At 41.9% G+C, this 12,288-nt stretch overlaps 1 protein-coding gene across 3 annotated transcripts in view; it reads left to right on the top strand.

Annotated features, from left to right (window-relative positions):
* lmo3 (LIM domain only 3) overlaps positions 1 to 3,223 on the top strand; it is a 52,678-nt gene extending 49,455 nt beyond the window's left edge. For all 3 annotated transcript variants that reach the window (XM_040015070.1, XM_040015069.1, XM_040015071.1), the window contains one exon: positions 1,285 to 3,223. In XM_040015070.1, the coding sequence (XP_039871004.1) occupies positions 1,285 to 1,390 (106 nt within the window). In that variant the 3' untranslated portion in view covers positions 1,391 to 3,223. The remainder of the gene's footprint in view (positions 1 to 1,284) is intronic.
* Positions 3,224 to 12,288: the final 9,065 nt, after the last annotated feature.

Below are 12,288 nucleotides of genomic sequence, written 5' to 3'. Positions count from 1 at the left end.
AATGTTGAGAGTGCGAGCAACACATTGCGAGCGAGCGCAAATGCAAAAACTGAGCGAGAAGGGCTGCTGGTGTGTGTGTGTGTGTGTGTGTGTGTGTGTGTGTGTGTGTGTGTGTGTGTGTGTGTGTGTGGATAATAGCAAACACTGAAATACATTTTTTGCACGCAGCAATGAATTTTGTTGACTCAAATTCAGCTTTTCTTCACTCAAAATAAATTTCTCCTCAGAATGCAACACTTGCACCTGCAAATTGTTTTTACGTGCGCTCAGAATAGTGGCACAAAAATAACGCCATAACAACAAGGCACAGGAAGGTGGGGCTGCCTGGGTCAGTGGGGTTTTGTTTCTCCTGCAAGGGTAAAGGAACCCTGGCCAGAAACACAGATAATCTAGTTAGGATACACTAAACACTCCATTAGTAAATATAAACATATGCATCTTGATGCATCCTCAGTCATTAAGTAAATCTCCTAAAAATCTCCTAGAAACGTTTCGTCATCATCAGGTGACGTCTTCAGTCTCAGCTGACTGCAGGTTTCCAATCTTACAAACAGTACATTTGCATAATGACTGAAACCAGCCACTGAAGGAACGATTCTCATGACCAAAACAACCTCTGGTGAAGCGGACGGCACAACACAGAAGAGCCACCTCGTCAGGCCAGGACTCTGCAGTCTATTCACACCTACAGGCCAGTGGACACTCGTTCAATGATGAGGACGTGCACATCCTGGACAGGGAGGAATGCTGGTTTGAGGGCGGAGTCAAGGAGGGAAAGACCATCTCTGAATGGAGGAGGGGCCTAAGGGTACATCTGTCATCATCTTACAATGCTGTGATTGCAGCCATTCCCCAACTCTCTGTGAATGGGACTCATGGTTGTTGGTCACTGGTTGTTGATCAATGGTCATGAGATTTGTTCCCTCAGTGGGCTGGTTTCAGTCATTATGCAAATGTGCTGTTTATAAGATTTGGGGAAACCTGCAGTCAGCTGAGACTGAAGCAGTCGCCTGATGATGACGAAACGTTTCTCCCACAAAACGCTACGTCCAGGTGAACAGAATCAACCTTTGGAGATAAACATATGCATACACACAAACACTCAAACCAGCCGCTGCATCATCTCCAACCATAATCCCAACACTGCTGTTGAAAGGACAGTGTTGGGATACAGTAGTTAGGGAGAAGCGTTTGTTGTCAGGAAGCTTGGCCTGTTTAAAGCCTCACATTAATGAAACTTTGATGCTCTGATGTGAACGTTCTCCTTCTTTTCTCTTTGTGCAGGTTTTGTGTTGGAGACAAGTTCTTCCTGAAGAACAACATGATTCTGTGCCAGACAGACTATGAAGAGGGGCTAATGAAGGAGGGCTATGCTCCCCAGGTCCGCTGACCTTCACAGGCCAACATGGAAGAAGAGGAAGAGTGGGAGAAACTCCAGAAAAAGTGCTAATGCCTTCCTGTCCATGTTCCCCACGTGTACATACGTAAGAAAGACTCCCTGAGAGGGCAAACACACTGTTGTACAGAATAGCCATAAAGACGACGTGGCAGGGAAAAGCCCTGGAAGCCTACAACAAAATGTATCGTGTGAAAAACATTTTTGGATGCTGCCTTTTCCCACCAACCAACAAATACTGGCCTGAAAAGGAATTTTTAACCAACTGCTGGCATTGTTTGCGCTTTTAAAAAAGACTAGTCCCACCTACCATCGCACCCAACTGCACTGCACAGTTCAACAGTCTGTGATTGAATCTGAACTCGACCCGGATATCGTCAATCACTAAAACTGTGTGCTGAAGAACTGAGTATAAAAGTATGAAATCCATCCATTTTGTCTCAAGTGTGGCAAAATAATACTTTTGGGAGTGCGTGTGTCGGTCCATGGACATCCTTTCAGGCTACAGACTTCTGTCATACGTCCTTTAAGGCTTTGCATGGTTCGGGTGATCCTTTCAGAAACCTGAAACTCCAAACCTGACAAACAGTCAAGTGAGAAACACTTAACTTTATGCTGCCCATGCAGCATTAACAGAGCAAACAGGGAAGGGAGATATGTCAGACTTAACCAGGGTAAAAATGAAGGTTAATTGTGGACTTGATATTGGACATTTTGAATAAGGTGGACAAACATCCAGCTGCTGAAGTTGCCTCATGTCTGGATGTGTAAATAAGAAATTGTTTGCTAACACCTCAGTCAAAAGATTTATTGGGGAATAGTACAGCATGTCAGCTCCTTCTGCAGCCCGCAAGTGTGTAAAAACCTCTATAAGAAAAACTAAGTGTTACAGGATTATAAGTGTGAGATATTTCCATGGTTTGACAAGAGTTATCGCCGTTCCTAAAATGCAGTATTTTGGACTGGGACGCTGCCACTATGATTCTGTGATGGGTTATGTTGTTTTAGGTGGGGACGGCTTTTCTTTTATTAAAAACCTCCAGTCAAAGTGAAATACTCATGGACACCGAGGATGTTTAAGTGGTTTGTAGAATTTTGAACATGGATAGTTTCAGTCATTTCACTCACACATGGCCACAACGCCTTCCTCCCACAGTGGGACGCTGTCCTCGTCAGCTGAGAGGAAAACATCTCATCTTTCTGTATGAACCCCATCTGAGCTCATGGCACCGTTAGCAGGACGACAGGAAGAAGCTTCTCTAATCTGTAAATTGTGGATGTACATTCATTTCTGCTTGCTTGTACAATGATTTCTTTTTGTGTCATCCAGCATGAGAATCTTATTTTTAGGACAATGCCTGTAAATACTATAATTGTAATAATTTTAAACACAAATGTAATAAAGTTTTATTGTCTAACCAGTGGTTATGGTGTTTTTCTTCTGTTTCCTATTGATTTGACTGTTGATTGACAGTGTTTGCTGAAGCAGTGAGGGTTCAGTGTCAAACCCAAAGACGCAGCTTTAGTTGTAAAGCAGCCTCAGGAATGAAGCTGTTCTGTGCCGTGTTACAGCTTATGATATACGAGTCATCAGAAGTGCAGTTATCAGTTTGTTGTCTTTGCTCCTTCTGATGTTCGGGTCAACACAACCTAAGAGCAGAGAGCTTTGGTTGACAGTTACATTTTTCCACTTAGGTGAGTTTTTGTTTTGTTTTGTGTCAAATTTTTCTATTTTGATTATGTTTCATGGAGCAAAAGAAAAAACAAAGCTTCTTTTACATGTTACTCTTGCAGCCCTCAACAACAGTTTAGGATCATCTGGAAAGGTAAATTATTTGATGTGAAGTTGGACTTCACAGATGTTTCCATGACTTTACAGTTAAGCTAACTGAATCTGACAAAGAGAGAAAATCTTTGATGATGTTAAAGCTGCTCTGCTCTACATGGAGACATTATAGTGTTTTTATTTTTAAGTGTGGCACCAATAAGAATAACTCACAGATGCTAAGTGCTCTTATCGACTTATCTGAAGTCAGATGTTCAGCCCTGAATCTCGATGCTGATTATTATTGGACTGTCTATGTTGTTTGTGTCGGTGATGATGAAGAGGAACTCAGTGATGGTCGGCACCATTCAAATGTTGATGAATGCTGGTTTTGTGATTTTGTATATTTTCCAAGATGTCATATCTTAACTCGGGAAAGGTTTGGTTTGGAGTTCTATAATCGTCATTATAAATAAAAACATTTGAAACCACAATTAAACAACCAATCACCTCTTACCAATAGCAACAACTTAAATGGTAAATGGACTGATTCTTATATAGCGCTTTTCTACTCTCCAGGAGTGCTCAAAGGCTACGTTCACTCTGCAGGTCTTAATGCTCAAATCCGATTTGTGTGTGTGTGTGTGTGTGTGTGTGTGTGTGTGTGTGTGTGTCTGCTCGTTCACACGACAAATAAAATGCGACAGCAAACGCGCTCTAGTGTGAACGCTCAAAGCGGCCGCATGCGCAAAAGAAGATGTCACACACAACGCGCTCTGTTTAGACCCAGAGCAACAGTATTGTGTGACTGATGGCCTTAATATAAAGACTTGTTTCAGACTTTACGTTTCACAATTTTGCTTTAAGTTATAAAGTTATTTTATTTACATTTGTCCTAATAATGATCCTTATCGCTGTTTTAGAGGAGCGGTGCTTCTAGCTGCAGATTTCTGTCAGAATCTGCAGATTATACAGTACAAATAAAATGTTCACGTTTCTCCAACGTTGTTCCCAACAGTTTCACTGGATGGTCAGGAAGCGTTCACGATGTCAGGGCTGATAATTGGCGTCCGTCTTGTGTCAGTGACGTAAAAGACGGATTTAATGCGACATGACCATCAAACTGCAGTCGCTTTCTGAAACATCAGATATGTGTCGGATTCAGGACCACATACGAAAGTGACCCAGAGCGGATTTGAAAATATCGGATTTGTGCCGTTCACGCTGTCATAGCATGATCGGATAGATGGTCGCATTTGTCGGATTTGATGCGCTTTCGCCTGCAGTGTGAACGTAGCCAAAGCGCTCTATACAACATGCCACATTCACTCAGTCACACTCAGTCTCACAAGTACTTTCTCTATACGTAGTGCTTTCTAACTACATTCACACACATTCACACTCCAATGGACGCATCGCAGAGCAACTTGGGGTTAGTATCTTGCCCAAGGATACTTGACATGCAGACTGGAGGAGCCAGGGATCGAAGCACCGATCAGTAGGTGACCTGCTCTCTCTCCTTAGCTTCAGCCCCTCTAAGGAAAGTGTAACCACTAACACAGTGTAACACGCTTTTTCTTTGTGAGTGGATCTAACCCCTTGGTTAACCTTGATAAAGTCACTTGTGTCTTTTGCATATTTTTGAAAACCCTTTTCTCAGTAAAAGTTTGGATTAAACCAAATAAAATAAATTAAAATTTGCAAATTGCTTTAAACCTAAAGATGACGTATACATATTAGAGCACAATTAAAACTGTTGTTTTGACAACAATGTCACTAAGTGAGGAATTGAGTTGTTGCAGTTTAAAGACAAATGCATTAGTGTTTGAAGATAAAGAAATAAGTAATAGTTATTACTTGATTATTGTGCCATAAGACTGTACGTGATGCTGTTATCAAATTCAAAAGCAGCATTTTTTTAAGTAAAATTTCTGACTGATGTGTTTTCTGTACCATTGTCTGCATTCTGTTATTTACATTTTAGGTAGCATCCATTCTTTTTTGGAGACTGTTTAAACACCTCGTTTTACTCCAGAGAAGGCTGAGCTGTGAAACACAACAGAGCCACTCTGTCTTTTCTAATCACAGTGTAAGACGCTCTCAGTGGGATCTGCACTGCCCTCCCTCCTCCTGAAGACATGTAACCTTGAGAGCAGTAGAAACATGTCCTTGACATTTTCACTGACCTTACAAAGCATAAAGAAAAACTACGATGCAGAACCCTTCACTCGTGAGCTTTAACAGCTATTAAGAACCTTCAAAAACGGATTCGCTCCAAGCCTGCATATTGTTAGCATCTTCATCCATGGTTTACAGCTGATCCTGGGTGTGTGGATAGTCCTGCTCCCTTTGCCAAGTGGCTGCAGGGGCAAAAATAATGATCTTTACAGACATACCAACGCTATCTGGAACAGATAACACAGCTTTAATGGCTCCTTATCCTTTGGCCCCTACATTGTGATAGGCATCCTGGAAAGTATATCCCAGTTGTTGGATCATTAGCGCTTTATTGTAGGCATAATGTACTTTTGTTTGTGTGGGATTTGAGTTTTCTAGCGAAAGCGTAGCTCTGCTGTCGGTACCAAAGGACAACAAAATGCAGAATCAGTAGGTCACAAAACACAACGCAATGTTTGCTTCTTAAAAAGACAAACATAAAACTGATTCTTTGTATCAAAGTAGTATCTATCTGATTTCTTCTGCTTTAAAGAAGTATCTCAGACCCTAATCTCAAACTATCTGTGGAGACATTACACCTGTGCTTATTATGTCTGTATAAGCAAACTTTTGCACTATTTACTACCTGTGTGTGTGTGTGTGTGTGTGTGTGTGTGTGTGTGTGTGTGTGTGTGTGTGTGTGTGTGTGTGTGTGCGTGCGTGTGTTCAGGGAAAGCATTACACAAGTTATCACTGTCAGTAGCTTCGATGCAATGAGGACACATAGAAACAAACTAACAGTCAGTGGAAGCAGGACTGTGCAGACTCTCAGCCTCTTGGGTCTCAGGGTCTTTCTTTTGATGTAGCAGTAACTTCTACCAGATGTCCATTTAGGCCCCAGCCTACCAATTCAACCATGAACGGAAGATTACAGCAAGCCACCTTCCACACACACACACACACACACACACACACACACACACACACACACACACACACACACACACACACACACACACACTATTCTTCAAAGTGGCCAGATGATGATGGTTAGAATGGACGAATCAGCTGAGAGTAAGATTTTAATTATTTGAACACAATATCAAATAATACCCATCAATAGACTTCACACTGTTCAAAATGCAGGAGCAGGACTTCTCCATATATTACACCAGTTTAATGACTCTACAGTGGTTTTCCATCTGCTTTAGAGTTGATTTTAAGATTTTATTTCTTACTTTTAAAGCTCTTGAGGTCCTGGCAGCAGAATATACAGTTCAGTGTGTATCAAAAGAATAATCTGATTTCAAAGCGTTTGAATTCTACAGTTGTTCACTGATAATGACATTGAAAACACCGACTGTGTTTTCAATCGTTAAACAGGAGATTTACGAGTTTCCATGAGTTTCCCACGGTTGCCAGTAGGCAGCATAACAACATCAGTGGCTGCTGTGACTCCAGACATGCTTGAAAAACTATGGGACAACTGTCGTGAGGACATTTGCTATGCGTCCAGAGGGGGAAACATTGAGTACCTGTGAACACTGTAAGTTTTGTAGTTTAAATTTTGGTAAATGGTAAATGGACTGATTCTTATATAGCGCTTTTCTACTCTCCTGCAGTGCTCAAAGCGCTCTATACAACACGCATTCATGCAAGCACTGTTGTCTATGCTTTGTCAGCGCTTTCTAACTAACATACACTCATACGCATTCATACTCTGAAGCATCGGCCTCTGCCGTGGCCTTCAAGGCCTCCGAAATAAACCTGTGGGTTGTCATTCTTGTGTGTTAACAGACCTCTCTGCACTGAATCATACCTGTTATTAACCTCTGTCTCTCTTCCACAGCATGTCTTTATCCTGTCTTCCTTCTCTCACCCCAACCAATCATAGCAGATGGCCCCGCCCCTCCCTGAGCCTGGTTCTGCCGGAGGTTTCTTCCTGTTAAAAGGGAGTTTTTCCTCCCCACTGTCGCCCTAGTGCTTGCTCACAGGGGGTCATATGATTGTTGGGTTTTTCTCTGTGTGTATTAATGTGTGCTCTACTGTACAATATAAAGCGCCTTGAGGCGACTGTTGTTGTGGTTTGGTGCTGTATAAGTAAAATTGAATTGAAATTGAACTGAAGAGATCAGCAGTCGGGGGGTAGCCTGGACAGAGCCAATGAGCTGAATCTGTTTATCAGCAGGTTCATTACTGGACCTCCTGTTGCCCTCCTCACACATTGCCAACCTTAACACCGCCTCGGCCACCAAACAATGCACCACTACATGCTGCCTCCCCCATACATCCACACCCTCCTCACAAATTTCCCTTTTATAAATGACTGTGACGTGAGGAGAGAACTGGGGCCACTACACCAAGGTAAAGCTGCAGGCCTTAATCATGTCGTTTCCAGCATCCTGAAGTCCTGTGCTGCCCGGCTTTCTCACATCCTGCAGTAACTCTTCAATCTGAGGCTACATCCACACTATCGTTTTCAGTCGTTTTCACAGAGTTGTGTGTCCACGTTGAAACAGCCAAAAACACTCACGTTCCAGTCCTGCATGAAACGCATGAAGATTCGGCCTGCCTCATTTCTGCCGTTTATTTACTTTCTGGTTCGTTGAAACATCGCGGCAGAACGCAGAGGAAAACATAGAGTATTTTAAATGGACTAACAATGAGGCGGAGTTCTTGCTGCGAGTAACACAAAAGTACAAAGTTGCAAAAGCGAGTGAGAAGCATGTACAGACTGATAGTAATCTTTAACAGGGCTGTCAAAACTGAGAGCAAACAAAACAACTGCTGTATAATGCCCTCTGCTATCTTTGGTTAATTGGTCACATGACTGCATCACATGACTAAAATATGTCATCGTTTTCGAAAGTCTCCGTTTTCGCTGTCCACACTGCGACGCAAACGCACCGTCTTCAAATGTATTTGTTTTTGAGAGCGGCGGGAAAACGTCGTCTCAGTGTGGACGGGAGCCAAAACGGAGAGAAAACGAAGTGTTTTCAAACGAAAACGCATTAGTGTGGACGTAGCCTAAGCCTGCTGCAGGAGAAGGTACCAACGCTACAGAAGACATCACATTTTGTGTCAGTACCAAAGAAAGCCACCCCTTTTGACCTTAATGATTTCAGACCAGTTGCCTTAACGTCACATGTCATGAAGGTGCTGATGAGACTGGTTCTTACTCAGTTTGCTTATCAGCCTCTTGTGAGGGTGGGTGATGCTGTTGCAGCGTCCTGACTCTCGGCTGTGGAGTGGTCAGGAAGAAATCGACTCTGTCTAAATGTCAGCAAGACAAAAGGAGATGGTGGTTGAAGACATCATGGGTGAAGAGGTGAAGAAAGAGTGGACAGCTGCAGGTACTTGGGCATGCACCTGAATAATAGACTTAACTGGAGGACTAAGAGTGATGCTGTGATTAGGGCTGGGTATCGTCACTGATTTCTAGAATCGATTCAATTCCGATTCACCACGTCCCGAATCGCTTTGATCCACGATTTGATTTAATTCAATTCGATTTGAATCTGGGAAATTTTGACAGTCAGAAATATTATAATTCAGATCAGCACATTTACATATTTTTGTATCTATAAAAAGGAAGCTGACACACGCAAGACTTTATCACAGGTGTAAGCGTCACAGCAGAGGCCTTTGTGTCAAAGTAGCTGAAGATAAAACACAGAAAAACATGAAGGTGATTTTCCTGTTCTGGGATTTTATAAAAATATTCTGCAGTACATCAAAAACGAAAGAAAACCATTAATCAACATATGAACGTTACCTCTGAAGTTACAGCGGTTTTATTAGAGACACAGCTAAGTGTTTTGCATTTTGCATAATTTTAAAAACTTTAAATTTGTTCAGTATTGAACGGCAGAAATTAGGTTTTCTTTTCGGAAGTATATAAAACGAAGGAAAAAAACGTCGTCCGACAGCCTGTAAACAGCAGTAGACCTGTGCGTAACAAGCAAGCGAATAATGAAGAAAACAGATTTTTAGACGGGAAACTGTGAGAGAGAGAGAGAGAGAGAGAGAGCTGTGCATCCTGGTGGAAGCAAAACAGCAAAAGTCAGAGTGAATTCATGACGATGTTTATGTGAAGCATAGTTTGGATCTTCTTTTGCTGCTGGTTCGGTCAATATTGTTTGGAGAGAGATCAAACTAACAGCTTTAGAATCAGCGCATAAAGGGCGTGAACACAAAGCTCGACCCGCCGACACATCAGAATCAGCGAGCTGTCGGCTTTCAGCCCCGACTGTGAGAAAGGCGACGTCTCACTGATTCTGATCCGCGGGTCGCGCTGTGTGTTTACGTCTTTGTGCAGAATCCGTGTTCCTGCTCTCATTTACTGTCTTAGCTGTTTGGTGGTTGTTGAAATTTTGTGAGGTTTCACCAGAGATTCTGGCATTTCGGGCAAAATAAATTTATATTAAAAAATCGATTTAGGATTTTAATGAATCGCTTTTACATTATCCAAGCCAGAATCAATTTTAATCGATAAATCGATTATAAAAACCCAGCCCTACTGTGATGCTTTCTAAGGAAGTTCAGATCCTTTAATGTGTGCACCAACATGTTTCAGCCTGTGGTACAAAGTGCAATTTTGCTTTTGCAGAATCTGGAGGCGTCCGAGTTGGGGACAGGAAGTCACTGAGCAAACGCTTCACTCCACTCTATCTTCACTTTTACTTTTCTTTCTTTTTGTCACTGTTGTAAATATACAAATTCTTGCAGTATATCATAGTATATGGCCCTTACTTAATTATTTAACCATCTTGTTTCTTGTTGTGTATTGTAGACTATTCAATACACAACATGTATGTTGCATAATGTCGTTTTTGTGATTCCTGTCCGTGTCACAACGAGGCAAAAGTGTACACTGGAGAGAACGTGTGTCATCAACCATATGGATACAAAGCAGTGTAATAAAGAAAGATCACTGTGTTGCTGTTAAATGTGCAACATGTTGCACCTGACTGTGCCTCCACTCTAACATTTATTTGGTGACATGAGATTATGCTGTTAAAGTCCTGAAAGCATCTTTTGGTGACCTCCAACACTGAGCCTTTAACCTCACGTGCAGCTCATGCAGTATTTGTAGGTTTTAAAATCTGTGGGTAGCACAGGAAAGAGACTGAATCTGAGAGAAAGCAGAGAAAAGCGGAGCTGCTGGTGGAGGCTGAAGTGTTTGTCTTAAGATGAAGCAGACCACTTGAGCAAGACTCTCTCTGAGCGGCTTGGCCAAAGAGATTAACTGAGGCTCCGCTAAAGGTTCTCCCAACCTGAAACAGCACAAATGAGGCCCCAGACTTACCTGGGACAGCCTACAGGGACAAGATGCCAAACTGTCTTCTATAATTTATCATTTATCCAAGGGGAACTTAGTGTTACTGCAATACAGGGAACAAGTTATAGCTATGATCTGTCCTGCAACACACCTGAATGAAATGATTGGGTCATTATCAGGCCTCTGGAGAACTTCAAGAAATGCTGAGGAGGTCGTTGAAATCAGCTGTGCTGGATCAAGGACATCTAAAACCTGCAGGACACCGGCCCTCGAGGCCTGGAGTTGGACACCCCTGAGCTACATGTTACATAAAGAATAAAAAGAAATCAATAAAAACTCATGATTCTAGCTAACATGTACAAACAATTATGTGGCAGGAATAATTGCACTGATTGATTTTAAATATAAACTGCACAATTAAAATGTCATTGAATAAATCTGACTGCAGAAAAAGAGTCAATTCCTGAGTCAACTGTCACAACAGCTGCTTCAAATTCTACTAAACAGAGAGAAAACACTGTGGTGCAAGCACGTGATGGCAGTGGGAAGAAAAAACATTTAAAATACAATTTTATTTGTATAGCACATTTAAAAACCACAGGAATGCCAAAGTGCTTCACAGAACGAGATAAGAGCAATAATAAATACAAATAAATAAAATAATAAAAATAAAATAAATACAAATAAAATATACTAACAGGTGGAGACAAAACTAACCAATAATACACCAGGCATAGTAGGCACAACCCTAAAGGCTGAAGGTTAAAACATTATAAACATTAATAAAGCAAAAAAGATAAGTTACAGTACACTTACAAATGTGGGCTCTAGGAGGCGGGGAAAGCAAGGCTAAACAAATACGTTTTTAATTTAGATTTAAAAGATTGAATTGAATCAGACGCCCGAATAGCTTGAGGGAGGTTATTCCAGAGGTAGGGTGCGACAGCGGCGAATGCGCGGTCACCTCTGGTCTTGAGCCGAGATCTAGGTCGCACCAGGAGCATTTGATCTAAGCGCTCTCCCAGGGGTATAAAAGCTGAGGAGATCCCTAAGATAGCTGGGTGCGGTGCTATTTATGATTTTAAAAGTGAGCAATAAGATTTTAAAATCAATACGAAGTTTAATAGGGAGCCAGTGCAGGTCGGAAAGAGCTGGAGTAATAGACTCAAACCTGCCAGTTCCAGTTAAGAGACGCGCAGCCGCATTTTGAACGAGCTGCAGTTTGTGAACGAGGGCAGAATGGAGACCAGTGTAAAGGGAATTACAGTAATCTAATCTGGATGTAACAAAGGCATGGATACGTTTCTCCAGGTCCTTACGTGGTAAGTAGGGCTTGGCCTTAGAGATTAGACGTAGTTGATTGAAACTCGATTTAACTACAGAGGACACATGTTTGTCCAACTTGAAGGACCTGTCCAAGACAACACCCAGGGTCCTCACAGTGTCAGAAAGGGAGTCAGCAAAGGGCCCAAAAATACCAATTAGTTCAGCCCGAGAGGAGGGAGTATCAAAGATTACAATTTCAGTCTTCTTATCATTTAGAATGAGAGAATTGCTCAGTAGCCAGATTTTAACTTCATTCATACAATCGGAGAAGTGTTGCAACGACGACGTGACATCCTCAGCTAGTTCAAAATAGATTTGAATGTCATCCGCATAGAAGTGGAAAGAAATATTGTATTTATCAAA

This window comes from Simochromis diagramma, unplaced genomic scaffold (genome assembly GCF_900408965.1).
Source record: "Simochromis diagramma unplaced genomic scaffold, fSimDia1.1 OVJJ01000453.1, whole genome shotgun sequence".
NCBI lineage: Eukaryota > Metazoa > Chordata > Actinopteri > Cichliformes > Cichlidae > Simochromis > Simochromis diagramma.
This window is presented reverse-complemented; position numbering and strand designations above follow the sequence as displayed.